Source organism: Thalassophryne amazonica, chromosome 7 (assembly GCF_902500255.1).
Source record: "Thalassophryne amazonica chromosome 7, fThaAma1.1, whole genome shotgun sequence".
Taxonomy (NCBI): Eukaryota; Metazoa; Chordata; class Actinopteri; order Batrachoidiformes; family Batrachoididae; genus Thalassophryne; species Thalassophryne amazonica.
The window spans coordinates 78,842,678-78,867,518 of record NC_047109.1 but is presented as its reverse complement, the minus strand read 5'-3'; the positions used below and the strand labels follow the sequence as shown (position 1 = coordinate 78,867,518).

General features: G+C 39.9%; 1 protein-coding gene across 4 annotated transcripts in view; it reads left to right on the top strand.

Annotated features, from left to right (window-relative positions):
- Positions 1-2,007: 2,007 nt before the first annotated feature.
- The window catches only part of setdb1b (SET domain bifurcated histone lysine methyltransferase 1b), a 40,534-nt gene continuing 17,700 nt past the window's right edge, over positions 2,008-24,841 (top strand). The window contains exons 1-15 of one of the 4 annotated variants that reach the window (XM_034174661.1): positions 2,008-2,379; positions 6,770-6,973; positions 8,816-8,982; positions 9,091-9,134; positions 12,780-12,873; positions 12,981-13,151; positions 17,175-17,376; positions 17,527-17,600; positions 17,741-17,931; positions 18,109-18,238; positions 19,180-19,360; positions 19,716-19,829; positions 21,585-21,888; positions 22,051-22,312; positions 24,718-24,808. In XM_034174661.1, the coding sequence (XP_034030552.1) occupies positions 6,771-6,973; positions 8,816-8,982; positions 9,091-9,134; positions 12,780-12,873; positions 12,981-13,151; positions 17,175-17,376; positions 17,527-17,600; positions 17,741-17,931; positions 18,109-18,238; positions 19,180-19,360; positions 19,716-19,829; positions 21,585-21,888; positions 22,051-22,312; positions 24,718-24,808 (2,228 nt within the window). In that variant the 5' untranslated portion in view covers positions 2,008-2,379; position 6,770. Of the gene's footprint in view, positions 2,380-4,995; positions 5,142-6,769; positions 6,974-8,815; positions 8,983-9,090; positions 9,135-12,779; positions 12,874-12,980; positions 13,152-17,174; positions 17,377-17,526; positions 17,601-17,740; positions 17,932-18,108; positions 18,239-19,179; positions 19,361-19,715; positions 19,830-21,584; positions 21,889-22,050; positions 22,313-24,717; positions 24,809-24,841 lie in introns of those variants that run through there. The other 3 variants (XM_034174658.1, XM_034174657.1, XM_034174659.1) reach the window with 3 other exon arrangements.

Genomic DNA, 24,841 nt, shown 5'->3' with positions numbered 1-24,841 from the left:
GATGCACCGTATAAGCATCTGTATTTTTTGTTAAGAAATAAAATCACAACACAGCAATAATTATCAAGCAGGAGTTGTGTACTCTGAAGCCATTCTTTATTATTGTCATAAATGTTTTACTCTTTTTATGTTATTTTAAAATGTAAAGATATGATAGCAGTGTGTTTTGTAATTGACATATTTCTCCAAGTATTGTTTTATTATTTCATAAATCTTCACGTGCCCATTGACCTTCACTGATTCATTTTTTTAATAATTTGAGGAGAATATCCAGGATTAAAAGGAACAAACCGACTTTTAAAAAGGATATTTTAAGTGTTTTGTCCTGATGTTTGTGATTATACATTTGGACTTGGACTGAGACTTTGCCAGAATGATTCCACAAACTGCATTTTACAATCAGTTTTTCATATCTTGGAAGAATGTCAAAGTAGTTTCTAAAAGTTACCAATATTGTAACTGTGAGGAATAATAGTACCTTATACAAACAGTTTTTTATTGTGTGCAATACTTGCACACATGCTAACATGTAAATTATGATATCTAAACCCTTATTAAATATCACATTTTTGTCTACAGGATTGTATACTGGTGACTCTTCTGGTTTTTATTGTAAATTTCTGGTTACTCTGGATCCAGGTTTTTAAAATGATGTGAACACATTAAAAACAATTTATAAATATACTGTATATGAAATATAAAATGAGAGAAATGTTTGTATTAAATGGTTATGTTGTCAAAAACTGGCTAATTCTTGTGTTGTGAAAGACTGAAACACATCTCACAAATGGATGTTTTTTTTGTTACATCCATCTACGCATTCTCTTCCTTGCACGTTTTGTGTTTGTGGGTAAAGAAACAAAAGCCAGCTTTGCTGTGATTGGCCGGTGTGTGTTTTCTTTTCAAACACTTTCGGTGCAGATGCAGAGATCTGCTGAGATCAGTTTGCGTCCTCGTCCTTTCCTCCTGTCTTTCATAGCATGAGGGTGAAAACAGATGGAATTAATACGACTAACGCTCTCAGACTGGTTTACTCTATCAGCTGTCCTGTTTGGGTTTCACTCGAGTGACTTGCAAATCTTGTTTTCCTTAATTAAAAAACTCTTCCTCTGCTCAAAATTTTTTTTTTAAATACTTGAAAGGACACTTATTTTCATTGACTCACTGTGTGTGTGTGTGTGTGTGTGTGTGTGTGTGTGTGTGTGTGTGTGTGTGTGTGTGTGTGTGTGTGTGTGTGTGTGTGTGTGTGTGTGTGTGTGTGTGTGTGTGTGTGTGTGTGTGTGTGTGTGTGTGTGTGTGTGTGTGTGTGTGTGTGTGTGTGTGTGTGTGTGTGTGTGTGGTCAGAATACCAGCAATCTTCAGGGTTTTGTTTTTGGGGTCAGGATCAGTTTCCAACCCCTCTCAAGTGCATTGTTACTAAGGCATCATATCCTCTTTCCTTTTCTTAACCTTACTTAATCTTTGTTGACCATTGCGTAAATAAAAACCACTTCACCACATCAAAATAACCAAAACAGACTGAGACAAAATTTTATTGTTTGTGTGTGCAGAGCACCTTGGCTCACAAGTATACACTCAATCTTATATGAAGCTGTGTTCATTTTGTCTTATACTGAGAAATTACTGACTTCTGTGCAGTGTCCTCTCTTAAAGGGCTCCTGAAGAAACCGGAAAGATGCCTCGTGTCCTAATCTCAGAAACCACCTGATGGTCACCAAACTCCTTATTAACTATTGATGAAGGACACGGGTGCCAAATGGAGGCTCCAAGTGTCGGCCAATTCATCTGCTCTTTTTAGGAGGAGGACACCAGGTGTCAATGCTGGGATAGAACACAGCAGAAATAGATTATTTTATGGGTTTTCTGTGGGCATCAGTGAACTTTGGAAGGAGCATTTAAAAAGAAAGTCATTTGGGGATTTTTTTTTATTCTTATTAATTCAATTTTATTCATTTTTTGCGAGTACCTCTGTGGAAACTGAGGATTCCGTGATCTTGTGTCAATATGGACCCACCAGTTGCCAGGTTGGAAGTGGATGTGGATCTTGGCTTTGCCCTCTTCTTCTTCCTCCTCCTGTGTTTCTTTCTGTTGGTGACTATCCTGCGCTGTGCTCAGATGGTTCTGGACCCGTACAGTGCAGTTTCTGTTACTACATACCAAGAGGAACAATCACAGGCGTAATGGAGACCAAAGTCACTCTGCTGTTTAGAGGAAAGCCTTTGGGGCTCCCCGAAACAGATGGCACAGCAGATCTTATGGAATGAAAGAAAAATGAGTGCTCACAAAGTGATGAATGTGGGCTTTTTCTATGACTTTTTGTACTCTCTACACTGAGGTTTAGAGAAAATGATCTACCACCTGCATCCAGTAAAAACAAATGCAAGTATGCAATACAAAATGTCACAAATACACAGTTTGTTTTAGTGGGGGTTTTTTGTGTGTGTGGAATGTAGTTTTCCTTGAAAAGCAGTTGAATTGTAATAGTTAAATGTACATATTTATAATGATATAATGTAATGAATATATTGAGGTGGAGGCCTCATTTACAGGAAAGTTGAGCAAAGAAAAATGAGAAACTTAAATATACAAATAATAGTTACCATGGATGACTTAGTGGCTTTCTTCACTTGCCTCTTACTTGCACAGTCCCTCAGTTTTTCAGGGCTGTCTACTCCACACAGATTTGCTGTGTAGTACCATAGTTGTCATACCATAATTACCCTGATCATTTCTCTAGGGAGGTCTTCCAGGCATGTCCAACTGGGAAGAAGCTCCTGGGAATTATATTTCCCGGCTGGCTTAGGAATGCCCCGGAACCCCTGGAAAGAGTCAGATGACCTGCTTAATCTGCTGCAACTGACCCGGACCCAGATTAAGTAGCAGAAAATGAACGAGTTGAGTAGCTGTGGTCAAAAATGTACATTTTTATAAATGCACACATTATTTTTACAGTAAGTCAGTCTTTGCTTCCTTGTTTTTATTCAGTCAGGATCTCCACAGCAGATCCAAGGTGGATCTGCATGCTGATTTTGGCACAAGTTTTACACTGAATGCTCTTCCTGGTGCAGCTCCATATTTCAGAGAATGGGCAGGGGTGGGTTTTAAACCAGAAACAGGATTTTGGGGCAGGCAGGGACTGGAGGATTCTCCAGTTTAGTGATCTCAGAATTAAGTCTCTGCAAATTATTTGGTTCTGTTGGCTTCATCAGTGACCTCTGGTGTGCATTGAGCAGGTTTGAGGCAGAGTGTGAAGAGACTGGGATGAGGAACAGAATTTTTAAATCTGAGACCATGGTCCTCTTTCAGAAAAAGGATTTTTCGCTCGGGTTCAGTGAGGGCAGAGTTTCTGAATTCTTAAGAAATTCTTGCATTTGCCAGGAATTTCCATTGGTTGCTCCTCATTTCAGTGCTTGCATGGGCTGAGTGTTGGTAAGGTTGTGCCTTGCCAGCGAGAAAAGGTTTTCTGATCTTGACCTCACCCAATGATACTGTGATCTTTGTGTAATCAGTGGATACCATCATTGCAGCACTTCAGGAGTAAGGAATCATATTGTTTGGGTTTGTGACTGACCTGAATCCAGTCCTTCAAGGACTTCCTGGACTTAGCCATCAGAAGTGCATCTGTGTGCAGTGAATGTGCCAAATTTGTATGAAGCTTGACTGATCTGGGCAGTGACATTCATGTTGCTGGTTCCTTGGACCTTGAGGTTGGGAGATACCTGGGAACACCTTGTGAAGCGATTTAGTGCCCAGACCAAAGTGTCTTGATACCGATACCTGTGGAGGAGGATCAAGTCTTTAGCATACTGGTGTTTCCTGTCTTACTGCATGGCTGTAAGACTGTGAGGCTAACTCATGACCTCAAATAATGATTGGATGTCTTTGGTACTAGGCCCTTTTGGAGGATCCTTGGGTACCACAGAAATGACTTTGTGTCAAACGAGCATTTACTCAGCGACACTCAAGTGAGGTGTATTACTTGTATTGTGATGGAAAGCCAGCTGCAATATTATTGCCACGTGGCTTGCTTCCCTGATTGTGACCCAGCACACAGGTGCCTCTCTACTGAGGATACCAGCAACTAGAAGATGCCAAAGGGATACCCATTTTATCACTCGACTGCAGTAGATAGATGGCGGCTTTCAGGTGATAGGGATGGACTGATATCTGCCTCACTATCATTTGCATAGTGATGGAACACCAGCTATGACATCTTCACTCTGTGACACACTTCTGTAGGGTCCTCAGTGTTAAAGACCTCAGTGGGTGGAGAAGGTTAAGGGGATGCCCACGTTTCACCTGGCAGATAGATGGCTACTTTTGAGAAGTGCGGATGGATCAGCTGTGTGCCTGCGTGGTCATTATCTAGGACCTGCTCCCAAAACTGACCTGACCTCAGAGGTTCCATGCAAGTGGTGAGGGAACATCAGCTCCCACATTTTGGACATGTGACAAAATTCTCTGTATGACATCTTAGGTGGAAGTGCCTCATTGTTGAGATCCCCAGCAACTGGAAAAGGCCAAGGACGTGTCCACATGTCACCTGGGCACAGCAGACTGACAGATGGCTCCTTTCAAGAGGCAGCAGGTTTACCCCTGTTGTCTACCAGAGTGGTTACCATCCAGGGCCCAAGGTGTGGTTTATGCTCCCAGACGTGACCAGTTTAACAAGCTTTTGATGCATATCTTATTGAATAAACACTAACTGGTGACCACTCATCTAAAAAGTATGTACAAACCAATTCAATGAACTTTATTTTCATGATTGTTATTCAACAAACTAATATTATAATAGGTTACACTCCACCAGCCTACACGCACATTCAGTTTTAAACCACGAGTACAAATCTTCCACAAATATTAGCAGTCAGATGGTATGCGTTTATTGCAACATTATACTGCAATGTTTACCGTTCTTCATGACATAGTTTTGGCGCCTGCTTCATGTGCATGGAGCTATACACCTGGACAGCCCTGGTAGGTGGATTTCCTTTCACAAAAGCAACAGTGTAAAGACACCGCTCACTTAGAATATCCTGTCGAATAAAACAGGCGCTCCTTCCCTTGTACTTAGCCGGTAGCATTAGCTTGCTAGTGTTATAGTTGTGGAAGGGGGGCACAAAAATGGAAAACACCGAAGGGTAAGCTTTTAATTTTGTGCTTTCATGTAAGTGTATTCAAACCACCCATGCATCTTTGCCAAGAGCCCCAGAAAACAAGAGTCGTCTGATTTGTAGCCGCCTGCATAATTCAGTTGTATGCTAATGCTAAGCGAACAGCTAGCCGCTGTTTTTTTTTTTTTTGATCGTCCTAAATAACATTTAACCGTTATGCTCGACGCCAGTGTGTCTTTTTAACGTTACATTCTGACTGATACAATTTCATTGTTTTCATGAGTTGAGATTACATCTGTGCTCGAACATTTAGCATTTTTCTTTTGTAAAATGTCCATGTGCTAGTCTTCAGTTTTGACTCGTGTAGCCGTACAAATTTTTATTTATCTTAACGTATTCAGCTGAGATACTGGTTACGACCGTTATTTGTCACTAAATTATATTTAAGATTATTTCGTCCTTTTTTCTTTTCATTCTTCTTCAATGAAACTGTATCCTTTGTGTGAGTGACTTGTAACAAAGCCGGTGTCACTACAGTGGTCAGGCCATTAAAACCAGTGTTACCAGAATCCAGACAGAAATCAGCAATCATACCTGTGAAAACAAAACCCACAAAAAGCCACTTGGGTCTTTAAAAAATAATAATAATAAACGATCTCTGTGTAGTCATGTAATTTTGAAAATTACTTTTGTTCTAAGTTCTGGATTTGCATTCATTGGTTGTTCATTGGAACTTGAATATGTGGCCCAAGCAGGTACAGTATTGATGTAAGTGAAGGAGGCCATAATTAGGTTGAGAGAAAAAAAAAATCTATCAGACAGGCAGCAGAATTTTTAGGAGAGGCCAAATCAGCAATTTGGTATGATCTATGTGAGCTAAGCAGTGTTGAAAGACTTAGAAGACCACAAAGGCATCTAAAGTAAATGATGGCAGAATTATTTCTTTGATGAAGAAAAACCCATTCATCACAGTTAATCAAGTCAAAAATATTTTGGAACAGGTGGCGTACCCCCTGTCAAAGTACAATCAAGCGTCACCTTCATGAATACAGTGGGTTTTTGCCAAGGTGCAAAAAGGACGGGAATGCCAAAGTAGACTTTGCAGCAAAACATCTATCAAAGGCTGTAGGTATGTGAATCTTTCAGTAATCTCACAATTCGATTCTGCTTCAGGGGCCACAATTCCATTCAAAATTGATTTTTGGTTCAAAGTGATTTTCATTTACAAAATAGATTTTCAATTCTAAATCAATTCAGTAGGTAGAGCTGCTAATTTCAGGATCTACTCAAGTGTGCTGCTGTGTGTTAAGAAAGGCGGTGTGGCAAATTATGCCACGAGTGCAAAGTGTGTCTAAGAATATGTAGTTTTGTGAAATAATTTTGTTTCTGTGTGGAAAGCAAAATAATATACCGGTAAGCATCCAAAATAAAATTGGGATGTTTAGAAATGATGTGTTGAAAATTCCTTGTTCTGTAAAAAATACTTGGGAAAGTTTTGGAGAAAAAATGTTAAATTTCATCAAGTGGGGAGCACAAATATTTTTGTCATCTGTAAGAGCCAGAAACATTGTCAGTCTGGATATGTCATAATATCTTCGAGTTCATATTTATGTGGGTTGTAATGCGTGTTTTTTTAACTCACTTTTCTTCATCAGAATGGAGGTGGAGGGCTGGGACCCAAGTCTGCAGGAAGAACTTGGCATTTCTTTGGATGAACTGAAGAAGTGGATTGATGAGCTAGTGGAGCAGAGTGAGGCTGTACAGAAGAGAAAGGCTCAGCTGACAGAGTTCAAGGAATTGGTGGCACAGAAAGAAAAGCAGGAGGCAGTAACAGAGAAGCTCTTCAATAACGCCAGCCAGTGAGTAACTGTAACTCATAATTAGGTTCAGTGTCTGTTATGTAATTCCATGCATTATGATCGATGATCAGTTATAACACAGTGGACAGATTTAACAATTTCAGTGCAGCATGCAGGTGGCCTCATTACAGCAGTTCCCAGGAGCTTGACTAGGCCAAGGAGCATTTTGTTATGGGTGAAATTCATTTTTTTCCTCAAAAGTCTACACACAGTACCCCATAATGATTTTTTTTTTTTTTTGCAAATATATTAACAAAAAAAAAAACAACTTAAGAAATCACGTGTACATAAGTATTCACAGCCTTTACTATGAAACTCAAAATTGAGCTTGGGTATATTCTGTTTCCACTGATCATCCTTGAGATATTTCTACAGATTAATTGGAGTCCACCTAGGGGTAAATTCAGTTGATTGGACATGATTTGGAAAGGCACACACCTGTCTACATATAAGGTTCCACAGTTAATACTTGACAGTGCATGTCAGAGCACAAACAAAACATGAAGTCAAAGGAATTGTCTGTAGACCTCAGAGACAGGATTGTCTTGAGACACAAATCTGGAGAAGGGTACAGAAACATTTCTGCTGCTTTGAAGGTCCCAATGAGCACAGTGACCTCCATCATCCATAAATGGAAGAAGATCAGATTAACCAGGTCTCTTTCTAGAGTTGACTTCCCATCTAAACTGAGCGATCGTGGGAGATGGGCCTTGGTCAGGGAGGTGACTAAGAATCCAATGGTCACTCTGTCAGAGCTCCAGCATTCCTCTGTGGGGAGAGGAGAACCTTCTAGAAGGACAACCATCTTTGCAGCAATCCACCAATCAGGCCTGTATGGTAGAGTTGCCAGACGGAAGCCACTCCTTCATAAAAAGCACACGGCAGCCTCCCTGGAATTTGCTAAAAGGCACCTGGAGGACTCTCAGACTAAGAGAAACAAAATTCTCTGGTCTGATGAGGCAAAGATTGAAGTCTTTGGTGTGAATGCCAGGCAGCATGTTGGGAGAAAACCAGGCACCATCCCTACACTGCAGCATGGTGGTGGCAACATCATGCTGTGGGGATGTTTTTCAATGACAGAAATTGGGAGACTAGTTAGGACTGAGGGAAAGATGAATGTAGCAGTGTACAGAGACATCCTGGATGAAAACCTGCTCCAGAGCGCTCTTGAACTCAGACGGCGGTGATGGTTCATCTTTCAGCAGGACAGTGACCCTAAGCACACAACCAAGATATCAAATGTGTGGCTTCAGGACAACTCTGTGAATGTCCTTGAGTGGCCCAGCAGAGCCCAGACCTAAATGCATTTGAACATCTTTGGAGAGATCTGAAAATGGCTGTGCACTGACGCACCACGTCCAGCCTGATGGAGCGTGAGAGGTGCTGCAAAAAGGAATGGACAAAACTGCCCGAAAATAGGTGCGCCAAGCAAAAATTTCAAAAGCAGTTTTTCCATGTTGTCATTATGGGGTGAGAACTTTGGGGTAAAAAAAAAATCAGTTGACTCCATTTTGGAAAAAGGCTGGAACATAATGTACATGTGGAAGTGAAGTGCTGTGAATACTTTCCGGATGCACTGTATACATAATTATTCTGTAAATAATAAGAAAAACCAATGCAGCAACATGATACAAATGGGCTTTATCAGAAATTGGTTGAAATGACGTTGACTGTTTTTGATTAGATTCTTGTTTGTGATAAAGGTCCTTGAATTCCTTTGGGCAGAGCAAATAACAGGAATTTGCAGTGCTTTATGGAATTTATGTGCCATGCATACTTTTGTTATAGAGATTTTTTTTTTTTTTTTCCTCTCTCTCTCTATCTATTCATACTATTCCTCAGGTCTATACTGGAATGCGAGAAACTAGTCAAGGCAACCTATCAAAAAAATGGTCTCATCTACCGGGAGAGCAGTTCAGAGGATGAGGGGGGCAGTGGTGGACTGTTGCCATCTGAGGTCATTGAGATAGATGATGATGACGACGATGATGTCATTGCTGTTGGTTGTTGTAAGTTGGTTTTTGTTTTTTTTTTTGTTTTTTTTTGTATCATCCTTTTTTACTGTAGAATGGAACCATTCGGGCAACTAATTACTTCCATTCTTCACAATGTTTTAGTGGTTCCTCCAAAGAAGCCTGTTACACCTGTTAAAGATGGAGCGGTGAGAACAATGGAAAGCTTCTTTGTTTTATCCACGAATGGGTTATTTATACTCAGTTCAGTCACATAATGAAATGGGTGAAAATTAAAGGACCATACAACGTAAAGTGTCTTTGTAAGGACTTGGGCCACCACATGCTGCCAGAATACCTTCAGTGTGCATAGCCATTGATTTTACAAGTCTCTGGAACTATACTGAAGGGATGGAACACCATTCTTTTGAAAACATATTCCTCGTTTTAGTTTTGATGATGTGTAAAGCAGTGTTTAATACTGTTGTCCAAAACCTGTTTGTGTTAAATTTTACTGAGGTCTGGTGACTGTATTTTTGTGCATGTCACAGTGCATGTCTGGATGTTAAAGGCACTATGCACAATTTCTGCAGTAAGAGCCACACAAAGTAGACCATTGTTTGTCTCTTAAACACTGTAAAGAATTTAATAACCTTCAAGTAACCGAATGGGGTCATCTATGACTCAGCCAAATATTTATATGTGCCGTTGTCATATTTTAAATCAGAAAAATATGTCCTACCATGAATTTGTCATCCCACTTGTCCTTTAACTTCTCAAAGAACTGTAGTTACGTATGTAAGTATGGCTCTATGAATGACCGCCAGAAGGCGGTGCTTAGACCAAGTGCACGTGCACAGAGGTCGAGATCTTATACCAACAAAGTCACATTAGTGAACATGACAGAAAAAAGAGGAAAAATCTACACACTGGTTTAAAGCTCCCAAAGTTTTTTTTTTAATGACTAAAAAAGCAACGTTTCGACCATAAGGTCTTCTTCAGGTAACTGTACAAAGTTCATGGCAGGAACACTATATTCATAGACTGAATAATCAAATGTGGTAACACCCACACCAGCTGTGGCTAATTGGCATCAGCTGTCTATTAACACAGGAACACCATACATGGGCATATGCCAGTAAATGTGCATAGGCCAAACTCTGCACCATTCACATAAATACAATATAAATATGCAGTGGAAAAACACCAGTACACTCAACAATAGAAAACATCCTTCACAAAAGCACACATTTCCCACAAAAGTACATTCCCTATTATGTATAAAGACACATTTTTGTTTTGTATAAAAATATATTTATTTTTAGAAAAAAACATATTTCATATTTGTATAAAATATAGCTTTTTTTCCTTTTACATTAGTGAACATGACCTGGGTGACGTCAGCAGCAGTATATAAGACTATCACTCAGCATTCTGTTCTTTCGAAATCTATCGACTCGTCTCTGAGTGACAACCAACTCTGGTGGTCATCCAGAATTCATAGAACCGTAGTTACATATGTAACTCTCGTTCTATTTCATTCCTTCCGACTGCCAGAGGGCATTGCATAGCACCTGGATGACCTCATACCAACAACATCACAAGGAATCTACACTTACCGAACCTCAGTTGGAAGTTTGAAGAGGCCGATAATATAGCTGGCATCACAGGGTGAGGAGCAGCCACATTAACTTTGTAGAAGTGGGCGGAAGTACAGGAGGAAGCCCCCGTTGTAGATGTTGCTCAGTGAAACCTCTCACAGGACAGCTTCAGGTTGAATTACATCTCAATGGAAGAGGTTGACGGTCACCGGTCCTATAAGCCTGCAATATAGCCTAAGCAATCCAGTATGATAGTCTTTGTTTGGACAAGACACAGCCCTTCCTGTGCCCCCATAGGAGACAAACAGAGCATCAGTTCCACAGAACTCTGCTTTCAATTCAGTGGTTACACTAAATCGACAGCCTAAGTGCAGGAACAGGACACAACAGACTAGAATTAGTCCCTGCACTAGATTGTGGGGTAAAGACAGCCAAGGTAACAAGCTGGTTAACATGAAAATCAAATCTCGCTTTGGTAGAAAGGAAGGGTTAGGCAATAGTGTAACCCTTGATCCATTAGAATTCCTTCGCACACAGGTCTCAGCGCCAAGGCATGGAGCTCGCCAGCATGCTTTGTGGATGAAATTGGAAGGAGGAATGCAGTCTTAACAGAAACCACCTGAGGTCACCACCTTCCAGTGCCTCAAACGGTGGGGAACGTAAGTGCTCTAGGAACAATGGCTAGCGTGTCGACCTTGGCAGACAACACCGGGTCATGGCAACTCTTCTTTGCTGTAGTAGTAAGGGCCTCAGCATGTGGGCGCTTATGTGAATTGGAGGCAAGTGTTGCAAAGGGCATCTCCTCTTCAAACATAACCATTCTGCCTGATCTCTCAGCCAGTGGTATGGAAACACAGTTGACACATGCATCTTCTGTGAGTGCTTGTCTCAATTGTCTAGCCCCAAGACATGATGGGCATGAATTATGGCTGTCCTCTGGGCTCAGAGGAGCCAAGCAGCTACTGCACACGTGCACCAACGCGGTTGACATCATTGTGTATGTGTAGTAGTAAGGGAAACACACCTGATACACTATGCAGTTAAATCCCAGTGGCGAAACGCGGTAAAACAGAGAGCGGGAAGCATACACCATCCACCAGCTACTTCACTCTGCATTACAAGATGCTCGTGGCAGGGAGCAGAAAGCAATCACAGTACCTCAGACTCATAGGCAGTTTTCACAATGTTAGAACCCCAAATGGTGATGTAGCAGGGAGCCGGGAACACTTGCACTACTGTGGCCAAAGTCAGCACGGTATGTCCCGGCTATAGCTGCTGTATAAAGTTGCTGTTACATGCAGTGTAATTTTAAAAATACGCCAGAAGTGTGGACTAACACAAATGGCAACAGTAACGAGTTATGCCACCAGCGTTTACTTGTAGAAAGCCGATTTACTCACAGTGAGTGGTATTCCTAGCTGGGAAAAAAGGAAGTAGTTGTCTTGCAGCCTTTGGAGGACGTGTATGCGTAGCTCCAACCAAGACGGTTGCAAGACTCCGACAAGACCAGCGAGCCGAAATATTCCGACCTTCTGCTCTATGCAAGAGATGTAGAAAGAACAGAATGCTGGCTGACACAGTCTTGTATATTGTTGCTGATGTCACTCAGGTCACTTTCACTTACGTGACTTTATTGGTATAAGATGTCGACCTCTGCGCATGCCTGCATGGGATAGTCCAGGTGCTAAGCACTGCCCTCTGGTGGTCACAAGGAATGAATATAGAACTGAAAATTATGTGGGGTTATATGTGATCTGAGAAAGATATGTATTGTTTGTAACATTATAAGCTTTGATTTTAACATATAAAATCAATAATTATATCATAACAGTTCAGAACATCTGTCATAGACAAAGAAAGCACTATAGGTATGATAAAAAGAAATAAAGACATTATAAAAGTATACAATATAATTGGGTAGTAAGTGGCCCCACTTGGCCATTTTAGTTGCTAAAATAGCTTCGTCGCTTGAGGGTTAAGCAAGAAGACCAGCTATAGGAGCATAGGGTGCAATCTGTTTGTTTAAAAAAAAAAGAGCATTGACAAATTTGAGCATTGAAAACTTTTATTGACCCTTAGATATGTTGCTTTAAGCAGTTATGGAAAAACTAATTCCAATGGAAAAATTATTTTAGTTTTGTTAAATTATACATGCAAGTTAAAGGAAATCTGCAGGCCTGACAGGATGTATCTATGAAGGATAAATATGTTTAATAAATGTACAGAGATGTTATGTTTTATTTATTACATCAGTTTGTGGAGGCATCCACAGCTTTAGAGAAAACCACCCAGCAGGTGCAAAAGTTGGTCCGAATAGTCACCAAAGCCCCATCCGGAACCCAGTCAGGTGAGTACACATACCTCAAGTTGAACTGTTGTGTGTCCTTCCACACTGCTGATTTGGTAGTAGTGTTACCAACATCATTATCTGTGTGTGGTATTTCTAACTTCTAGGTATACAGGCTCCAACACCATCGGTGTTCGTGTCCCAGGCTCCATCACAATCTATGACTCAACCTAACCCCGCCCTGACAGAAGAGGAGCTCAGAGTAGGGATGACTATTCTGGGGAAAAAACGTACAAAGACCTGGCATAGAGGCACCCTTGTTGCCATCAACCCTGTCGGTGTGTTACCACAACATTTTATGTTCCTTAGGACATCGTAAAAAGTTGAAGTTGAACATACAAAGTTAACTTCTTGAAAATGTTGTCTTCCTATGTGCTGCAAGTGGGAAACTGAAAAAGTGTTTTTCTTGTTGAAGGCAGCTCACATGGTTTAAAAATTGAATCTGGCAATTGTGTAAAACAAGAAAGGGCTCCAACTATTCATACACAATTATAATTATCCAGAGCATAACCCGTTTTTGCTGATACCTGATTTCCATATCCAAACTGACAACAGTGATCTTTGATCTCAGGTTTACATACAGTACCGTGCAAAAGTTTTAGGCATCCCAGAGTACAACCCCCCCTTTTTTATATTGGTATGTCAACACAAAAATATTTCCAACAAAAGTGAATATGTGAACTATATATATATTTTAAATCCATAATAATAATAATTTATTATTTTCTTTGCAAGTCTACTAGCTAGTAGAATACCACACAAACAGCTGCAAGTGATCATGCAATATTAAAGAGATTGTAAAACAGTTACTCATACTAGATGAGTCTCGTCTGGTTTTTCTTAAAGTAGTTTTTGAGGTCCTGCAACTTATACTCTGGTGCGACATATAGACTGAAAAATCACACGGAAATAAAACAGTTTTCATATCTAGTATCATTAAATTTGAAATTCGTCACAAATTTCATTTATTTATGAATATTTATCAGGTTATCATTTTAATGCTTTTATGATTCATTAAATGTGCCTAAAACATTTGCACAGTAGTGTGTGTGTGTGTGTGTACAGTGGGTAAAGTAAGTATTGAACACATCACCATTTTTCTCAGTAAATATATATTTTTAAAGGTGCTATTGACATGAAATTTTCACCAGATGTCAGTAACAACAAAAGTAATCCACACATACAAAGAAATCAAACCAATGCTGTCCATGAATTAAGTTATGTGTAATCATGTGAAATGACACAGGGAAAAACTATTGAACACCTGAAGAAACGGAGGGTTAAAAAGCATGGAAAGCCAAGACACCATCTGAAATTTATCAGTAATTAGAAAGCAATCATGCCCCTTGTCACTGCAGATTACATCAGCTGGTTCAGTCTCAACTGATGGCCTATAAAAAGGTGTCTCATGACCAAGGTGTCACACAAGAAGCATCTCATGATGGGTAAAACAAAAGAGCTCTCTCAAGATCTTCGCAACCTTATTGTTGCAAAACATACTGATGGCATTGGTTACAGAAGGATTTCTAAACTTTTGAATGTTCCAATGAGCACTGTTGGGGCCATAATCCGGAAGTGGAAAGAACATCATTCCACCATAAATCGGCCACGACCAGGTGCTCCTCGCAAGATTTGTGACAGAGGAGTGAAAAGAATTAGAAGAGTTGTCCAAGAGTCAAGGACCACTTGTGGAGAGCTTCAGAAAGATCTGGAATTAGCAGGTACAATTGTTTCAAAACAATCAGTAATGCACTCACCTGCTATGGCCTGTATGCACGCTCACCACACAAGACTCCATTGCTGAGAAAGAGGGGGAAAAAAAGGCATGTGGAAGCTCGTTTCAGAGTTGCTGCACAACGTTTAGACAAGCCTGTGAAATACAGGGAGAACATAGTCTGGTCAGATGAGACAAAAATTGAACTCTTTGGATGCCATATTACGCAGTGTTTGGAGGAGGGAACATGGTGTGGGGCTGTTTTTTAGCATGTGGCACTGGCAAATGCTATATATTTGAAGGAAAGATGAATGGAAAATATAGACATTTTTGATAATTTAAAAAAAAATTCTGCCATCGACCAGGATGATGATGAAATGAGGGTGCACATTTCAGCAAGACAATGCTCCCAAAACACACAGCCAAGGAAACTCATTTGGTTTCAGAGAATGAAAATAAAGCTGCTAGAATGGCCCAGCCAATCACCTGACTTGGATCCAATAGAAAATCTATGGGAAGAACTAAAGAAGTTCAAAGAAGAGGTCCACAGAACCTTCCAGATTTGAAGACTGTGTGGAAGAATGGGCCAGAATCACACCTGGGCAATGCATGTGATTAGTTTCTCCACACAGGAGGATCGAATATTGGCCGGTAATTGGTTCCAAGCAACAGTTGTCTGTGGAAAGAAGCTCTGCCGGTACTGGTCAGTTGATGCTGTAAATTGGATGAAGTCCTGCTTCCTCCTCCCAGTACAGGTAGCAGGCAGAATGTACGTTGGCAGGGGCTTGTCTGTTGATTATCCTGTGTAGCATAACAAATCGCCTTACTTTCCTCTTATCCTCCAGTGGCTGTCACTCCAAAGTGCAATAAAGGTTGGTAACAATTCCTGATTCCCTCCTATATTCATTACAAACGAATCTGGCTGCTTGGCTCTGGACCATCTCAAGCTTAGCTTTGTCTTTAATAAGATAGGGGTCCCAGGAAGCACGTGCATACTCTGAAGTGTGGCCGTACCAATGTGAAGTACGTCTGTTCCTTCACCAATAGCACCTTCAGAAATATATTAATTGAGAAGAATGGTGACTTGTTCAATACTTATTTTACTTGTGTGTGTGTATGTCTCAGCAAAGGTCTGTTTGATTAAAATACAAAAGTGCATATCTCACTCTAGTCAATGCTTTCTTTTAAAAAATGGTATACCAGATTCTAAATAATTTCTTCCAAATTTTAACTTGTGTGGGCAATACTACAGCTGATAAAAGTAAACTTAGCCAGAGTGAGTCAGATAAATGCACAACAGATTATCCATTTTTATGCATAATCCTTACTTAACCTTGGGGAACAATTTTTAACTAGTTGAAAGGCACTGCGCTGCAGTTAGCTTCATGCTCTGACCTGTGACAGCACACCAATCCAGGTTGCTTTTTGTATTCAGGAAAAAAAAAAAAATCCCTAACCCACATCAAATATGTTTAAATAAGATTGAAAAAGTGCCAGTTAGTAATGAATAAATCCTGCAAAGATGCATCCAACAGTTTTCCTCTGTTCACACAGCAGCCATGTAGAATCTCACCTGCTCTGGTTCCAAAGTCATTATCTTCTTTCAAAATATCCAAATTATATGAACACATGATGGTCAGTAAAGATCTGATCACCGCGTTTGTGTTGCTCCATCTGTCTTTTGTCCATTCAGTCATTGAACCGGTAAGCAGGTAATGCCTTTAAATAGCTTGGGGTGAGCCCTGTGTCCATGGCACGTCTCACATTAAGATTGCAGCAGCAGTCGTGTTCTCTGTCTTTGTGTTTACAATTAAAATCAAACTGATAAAATTCTGTTTTCTATGCGACTCAGGCTCCAAGTAGTTTTTGAAGTGCTTTTCTCATATGCTGTGCCCTACAGCATTTCTCCACTGGGTGTGTAAAAAATGCTTCCAATTCTCCCTTAAATATAACAATGAATAAACACCTCAACTGGTTATGATAGACCCTCTTAAAACATGCTTGTTCACCATTTGACATATTCAATGTCAAAGTTCACAAAAACACAGATTTTGAATTGCAAAAAAAGTCCGGTTTTCCCATTCATTTCAATGAATACATCTGAGGGGGCGGTTCCTAACAGGATGTCAGTGGTCACCTTTTCTGACAGGCAAACATTTCTGAGCATTTGGTAGGGGCAGATGAAATGAAACTAATTTCCCCATGTTTCTGACTTTATTTCTCAGGTCATATGGCACCAAAAATAAAGTACAGTATATCAATATTTTCATAATTCATTATTTAGAATAGTCGGCTCATTTGACATTTCATTTACCAGAGATATGCAGTTTAAATTCTGGGTAGAGGTTATATAAACTACAGCATGCAAACTAATATTGGAATCAAATTTATTGGCAAGTAAGTTTGCACAATTTGATCTGGTGTTACTGGTACATAAACAATATATGATTACAAATTCAAGTTGTCAACTTTGCTGTAGCTTGATCAGTGTTTCTTGTTCATAAGTACTGTGTGCATTTCATTCTTAATGAATGCTTGGGTTCCTATTTTGCAATTTCAATAATCCAAATACTCTGCCAACATGCAGGAAATGGTATATGCAAGTATAAAGTCAAGTTTGACAAAGGAAAGAGTCTACTGTCCGGAAATCATGTGGCTTTTGACAGTAACCCCAACCTGGAAAGTCTGTATGTTGGAGCGCGCGTAGTCGCAAAGTACAAGGATGGAAACCTGGTGTGGCTCTACGCAGGAATTGTAGCAGAGATGCCAACCAACAAAAATCGGATGAGGTACGTTTGGGGGGGGGGTGAAGATTCGACTGTTGATTGTCTTTATTTTGTGGTTGATATAATGGTTCTGTCACAACACCCCAGTGACCTTTAATTGGAATGGGGGGGTTGGAAAATGACTGAATGAATAATGGTTGTCTACTCTTTCAGGTTTCTGATCTTTTTTGATGACGGTTATGCCTCATATGTGACGCTGCCTGAACTCTACCCTGTTTGTAGGCCTTGTAAGTTTTGGGTTCTTCTTGTGTTGGTCACTATAAGTCCCATGAAGTATCAATAAAATTGGTTCACTAAATGCTTTAACATTGAATAATTTGCTAGCAGCTATATGATTTTTAAAAATGAGATTATTCTTGTTTAATAGTGCAGCGTACTTGGGAGGACATAGAGGATGCATCATGCCGAGACTTCATTGAAGAGTATATCACTGCATATCCCAGTAGACCTATGGTGCTCCTAAAAGTTGGCCAGATCATCAAGACGGAGTGGGAGGGGACCTGGTGGAGGAGCAAAGTAGAGGAGGTTGATGGCAGCTTGGTCAAGATCCTTTTTTTGGTATGTGCATTCGAAGAGAGAAAATGTAATTTTCTTCAAAAAACAAACAACAATAAAAAAGGTCCTTCCCACCATCTGCCTCACCTTCATCAAAATGGTGATGTAGTGTAAATAAAAGTTGGCTGACTATGACTGTGAACAGAGGCCGGTCTCCTGATGTTGTTTGATGTTTTTCAGGATGATAAGAGGAGTGAGTGGATTTACAGAGGCTCCACACGTTTGGAACCCATGTTCAACCTGAAGATCAACTCTGCTAACACTCACGAGAAGAAACTGGCTGGTCAGCAGAGAACACGGCCTAACATGGGTAATGTACACACACGCAAACACATGAAGTGCCTATAAAAAGCCAATCATGCCCTATAAAAGTGCACAACTAATTCATTGCAGGAACAGTGATACATAACACATTATAATTAGTCAAATGGTGTGTTCATAGCTTTAGTCTCAGTATTTTCAAATCCTTGCACGATAAGTAGACATGTATTTGAATGGTACCACTTTTGCTAAATTGTTATAATGGCAAAGCCTTAAAAAGACAAAAGGGGCACCAAAAACAACTACACATCTGTGATTGAAAAACTCAAGTCAGTGGATGGATACAAGAAAAGTTCCAACCTCAAGAACCTTTGGAGTTGAGTTAAATCATCCATTAATAATAGAAAGAATTTGATCAGTAGAAGTCTGTTGATCGCTGACCTTTCTCAAATTTTAAAAATACAAAACAGATGAGTAAAGCACAACACTGAAGACACCTTTGACAGTTTGTCTGTTTCATGAGGACTGAGAATATTGTTCCGATAAATTGTTTTGAAAGATAAGTGCTCAAACAGATGCTCAGTAAGGAGTAACAAAACATCCAAGCAGGGTTTGATCACCCTCTCGTGACAGATATTTGCACTTCTGTATCTACTGGCTCTTCAAGAAGGGGACACACTGTATATGAATCCCCTTGCAGACCTCAGCTAAAGGGGAGAAACTAAGGATTTCACAAAGTATGCGTCCATAGTAACTGACTCTGACTTAAGGTGAACTTGCTTTTTGAAAATGAAACCCCCGCATTTTTGTCAATACTGAGTTACACTTTTTGAAATGCCCTTCCCCCACCCCCCGTAATTGTTTAGTCATTTATCATTATGTTTTTGAACTGAAAGCTCAAGCAACAGGCCTGATAGGTCCTGTAACTCTCATTTGTTAAAAAATTAAAATAATCTAAATTGTATATAATGTTTGCATGTCCACTACCAGGAGCGCTAAGGAGTAAGGGACCAGTGGTTCAATACACCAGTGACGGACTTGTTGGAGCCTCGCCAATGAAAACGCCACAGGCTTTACCCAGCCAACCATTACAGATGGCACAAGCTCAACAATCCGAACAGTCTCAGCAGCTGCAACAGGTTCAACAACAGCTGCAGCCACCTAGAGTTGAGTGAGTAATTTTATTTAATATTTTCAATTTTATAAATAAAAATGCTCAATATTTTCGCTTCGTAACAGAATACTGTAGTCACAACCACAACACTTAATGCCGTGTCCGGTCTGAGCATGCTAGAAAGTCCATTGAGTTGCTGCCCTTTTGACAACAACAGCAGCAACAAAAGACTTTTTTATAATTACTTGACCAGTTTTATACTGGTATAAGGTCTTTTGTAAAATCTAAAATTAGGATAATTTGATGAAAGTGAAAATGTCTTCTTGATCAAATTCTATTTAAAATTTAAAGATAGTAAATAGCATGGAGACTTTCTAAATAGACACACATTTCCCTCTGCTGGATCTTTAAGCAGTAAACATCAGATGGCAAAAAAGAGTACTTCTCCATTTATCCCTGGAGTGGGAGGAACACATGCCTCCAAAGTCATGCAGTCACTGTCTTCCAGTTCCAGTATCATACAGAGGTGAGTTCATCTTATTTCATGGTCTAAATAATATTACTTGTGACATCACATGAGACAAAGCATGCTGGGGTGGGTGGGGGAGAAGCACAAATAATATGGCGGTATGACCTTTAGGTCAGGGTAGTGTTAATTCATTTTTGGTGGTGATCTTAAGTTGCATAAAGGTTTTCTGTTTTTAAAATCTGTTTACCGTTGCGGGATACAATATTTTTGGAGAACATAGCTAATGATGTCACAAAGACGTAAGGTGCGTCTGGAAAGTATTCACTGCACTTCACTTTACCCACATTTGATATGTTATGTTACAGCTTTATTCCCAAATGGATTAAATTAATTTATTTTCAACGCACAATACCCCATAATGACAATGTGAAAAAAGTTAAGATTTTTGCAAATTTAATAAGAACAAAAAACTAAGAAATCACATGTGCATAAATATTCACAGCCTTGGCCATAAAGCTCAAAATTGAGCTCAGGTGCATCCTGTTTCCACTGATGATCTTTGAGATGTTTCTGCAGCTTAATTTGAGTCCACCTGGGCTAAATTCAGTTGATTGGACATGATGTGCAAAGGCACACACCTGTCTACATATAAGGTCCCACAGTTGACAGTGCATGTCAGAGTACAAACCAAGCATGAAGTCAAAGGAATTGTCTGTAGAGCTTCGAGACAGGATCGTCTTGAGGCACAAGTCTGGGGAAGGGTACAGAAACATTTCAGCTGCTTTGAAGGTTCCAGTGAGCACAGTGGCCTCCATCATCCGTAAATGGAAGAAGTTCGGATCCACTAGGACTCTTCCAAGAGCTGGCCGCCCATCTAAACTGAGCGATCGGGAGAGAAGGGCCTTAGTCAGGTAGGTGACCAGAATCCAGTGATCACTCTGTCAGAGCTCCAGGATTCCTCTGTGAAGAGAGGAGAACCTTCCAGAAGGACAGTTATTTCTGCAGCAATCCACCAATCAGGCCTGTATGGTAGAGTTGCCAGAAGGAAACCACTCCTTCATAAAAAGCACACGGCAGTCTCCCTGGAGTTTGCCAAAAGACACCTGAAGGACTATCAGACCATGAGAAACAAATTCTCTGGTCTGATGAGACAAAGATTAAACTCTGTGGTGTGAATGCCAGGAGTCATGTTTGGAGAAAACCAGGCACCATCCCTATAGTAAAATATGGTGGTGCAAGCATCATGCTGTGGGGATGTTTTTCAGCGGCAGGAACTTGGAGACTAGTTAGGATTGAAGGAAAGATGAATGCAGCAATGTACAGACACATCCTGGATGAAAACCTGCTCCAGAGCGCTCTTGACCTCGGACCAGGGTGATGGTTCATCTTTCAGCAGGACAATGACTCTAAACACACAGCCAAGATATCAAAGGAGTGGCTTCAGGACAACTCTGTGAATATCCTGTCAATAAAGTATTGAGCAAAGAATGTTAATACTTAAGTATATATGATTTCTTGTGTTTTTTTTTTTATAAATTTGCAAAAAATAAAAAAAACTTTCATGTTGTCATTATGGGATGCTGTGAGTAGAATGTTGAGGGGAAAAAATGGATTTTCTCCATTTTAAAATAAGGCTGTAAGATAACAAAATGTGGAAAAAGTGAAGTGCTGCGAATACTTTTTGGATACACGGCATACCGGTAGGTCCCTTGCTGGTGAACAGACTGAGCCTTTTTAGAAGTATGCTGTCCCTGGGCGCTCTGTAATTTAAAATTGTATTTCTTTCCCTCTCTTGTCTTTGTCCATTTGCAGTGGAAGAACAATTACTGTACCAACTAGTACTGGCTCTGTTTTTGTACCAACCTATCAGAAACAGCTACAGAATCTGTCCACTACCTCAGCTACCCTGAGCCACCCTATGGTCACTGTCCCGCGTCAGCCTTCGTATCGTGCCCCTACAGATCGGATCTTCTACCTGGCTCACACTTGCCAGCCTGCCTGTTTGAATCGTGTCCGCCCTGCAAAAATAGACATGCACAGAGGCAAGAACCCTCTCCTCACACCATTACTGTATGACTTCAGACGCATGACAGGACGTCGCAAAGTCAACCGTAAGGTAAATGTGAAGAGCTGCAAAGTAGAGTACTGCTCTGGGTGATGGGAAGCAGAGGGCAGCGCAAAAGTTGATACACGAATTCCTTACTTTCATGTATTTTCTTAACATCTCTGCAGTGACATGAATTTTAAAAGCCTTTGTTTCTACATTTTTACAACTCAGATGTCCTTCCATGTGATCTACAAGGCTCCATGTGGGCTTTGCCTGCGTAACATGGAAGAGATCCAGCAGTACCTTTTCCAGACGCGCTGTGACTTTATATACTTGGAGATGTTCTGTCTAGATCCCTATGTGTTAGTGGACCGGCCCTTCCAGCCACAAAGGCCATTCTATTTCATTCCAGACATCACTGGTGGAAAGGAGGACATCCCACTTTCCTGTGTCAATGAGATTGATACCACACCACCTCCTAAAGTTGCATACAGTAAGGACAGCATTGACTTGATGTCTTGATTTTAGTTTGTTTTGTAATGCTTATTTTTCTTTTAGCCCCTTTCAGACATGCAGTCTGACTGCTGTTATACTGACTGCATTTTGATTTTCAGAGAGATTTGATTTTTGTAAGAATTTTTTGTTGTTGTTGTTTCCTGTTTTCAAATATGGCAGAACTATTAAAGAGACAGAACTTGAGACATTTAATTTCAATTATTTATGTAGCTCTAAGTCTTAGTGGGGCAGCACAGCAAAACAATTGTGCATTCTTAGATAAAAACATCAAATTTGGCACACACATTCTAAATTATCTGTTTATTTTCAGATATGGAACCATCCTAGAGCTGACCTCTAGTGAGCTACAGGGGTCAATAAAGAATTACACATGGGTCAAAATTTTAAAATGCTCAAGTCATGTTGAAAACTACACCACATTATTTGTCTGATCATAGCGATTCCAAAAAGGTATCGTTTGGACTATCTATGACTGAATGTTCAGGAGTTATGGGGTTAAAAACAGCAAAAATGGTGACAAAGGTCAGTTTCAGTTTGTACAGGGGTCAAAAGTTAAAGTTGCTCCAGTTTTGGTAAAAAGTGATGTAAATTATTGGTTGAAATAAAAGGATTGATAAATATAATAGTTTTTGACTGTTGCATGCTTGGTCTCCAAAATAAAGGTCAAACAAGTTCAACATCCATTGGATTCTGTGACATGTGACATACAGTATGTTACCCCATAACATGATAACTAAGCATGACAGATGGTGCAAACTATTCCATTTAAAAATGCTATTAACTCAACCAATAATTTGCATAATTTTTTACCAAAATTGGAGCAACTTTAAGTTTTGACCCACTCTGAAGTGTTCAGTTTTATCACACAGCACAATGTCACAGTGCTGTGAATTGTTTTGTAATTTGTGTCTGTAGCATGGCCCAAACAGAGCGTCACCCCCTTGAGTCTGGTCTGCTTGAGGTTTCTTCCTCAGAGGGAGTTTTTCCTTACCACTATTGCTCTATTGGTAAGGTTAGACCTTACTTGTGTGAAGTGCTTTTGAGGCAACCTTGTTGTTTGATTTGGCACTGTATAAATTGAAATTGTACAAACTGAAATTCATCTTTGTCACCATTGTTGCTGTTTTTACCTCATAACTCCAGAACATTGTCATAGGTAGTCCAAACTGTACCTTTTGGAATTATGGTCAGACAAATAATGTGTAGTTTTCAACATGATTGGAATGTTTTAAAATTTTGACCCCTGTGTAATTCTTTATTGACCCCTGTAGCTCATTAGAGGTCAGATCCAGGATGGTTCCATATTTCAAAATAAACATTAGTTCATTTAGAATATGTGTGCCAAATCTGATGCTTTTATCACAAAATGCACAATTGTTATGGAAATTGTAGTTACCAGTAAACTGCTCCACTATCACAACACGAGTCACCCCAAGGTGCTTCAGAAGAGCAACAGCTGACCTTAGCTGACCCAGTTCACTTTGGTGACCACCCTCTCTGGCCACCTTCGCAACAGTAATCTATTAAAATCTAAATCAGTTAACATAAGCGTTACAAGATGCAAGGAATTTGTCACATACATATAGCACAAAAACCTTGCAGGTATTTACCAATAGACAAAATAAAATTCATTTAATAAACAATATATACATAAAATGCAATAAACAAAATTTAAAGAATTAGCAAAAGTAAAACAAGATACAAGAATTTTGCCACACACACAAAACAAAGCATTACAATCTGCCAGAATAATCATACATATTGACACCATCAAACAACAGGGACCAGAGGTGGGTAACCCCGGCTTCACTGAGTAAAAGTCCTACCGTATGTTGTTTCTACCTGTTAATCAAAACAGGTTTCACTGATAAGCTCATCTACCTTCCTGAAGAGTTGAACTGATTTGAATCAGTTGGTTTAGTGGGTGGATGGAACAAATATGTGGTAAGGCTTTTACTCACTGAAGCCCAGGTTACCCATCTCAGCAGAGTAAAAACAGTACATGCTGAAATGTTCACTGGCATCCCAATCCCACTCTTCACCAACATTCTCCAAAAATCTGATGCAGTTAGACAGTGTCTTTCTCCAAACAGTTATGGCAATCACAGTAGCTGAACTGAAAGAACATTTCAACACAACAAGAAAAAGTCTTACCTTGTTACTCTGAGTCGCTTTTGTATTTTCCATATTGGTTTGATTTACTTCATTCAATTTATTATCGTTTACAGTTAATTCAAGCAAATACTGGAAGGAATTAGATCATGGTTTATATAGATGGCCATTCATTCTGTCAAACATAAAACCCAGTATTATGGAGAGGTGGAAGTATCCATTTCTCCATTTTCAGTTGACATCATTCAGTTTCTGTTACATCTCTTCAAGGTAAGGAGCGTATTCCTGAAGATGGGGTATACATCAACACCAGCGCAGAATTCCTTGTTGGGTGTGATTGCACTGATGGCTGCCGAGACAAGTTAGGGATATTCTCACTTGTGCCACAGTTTTA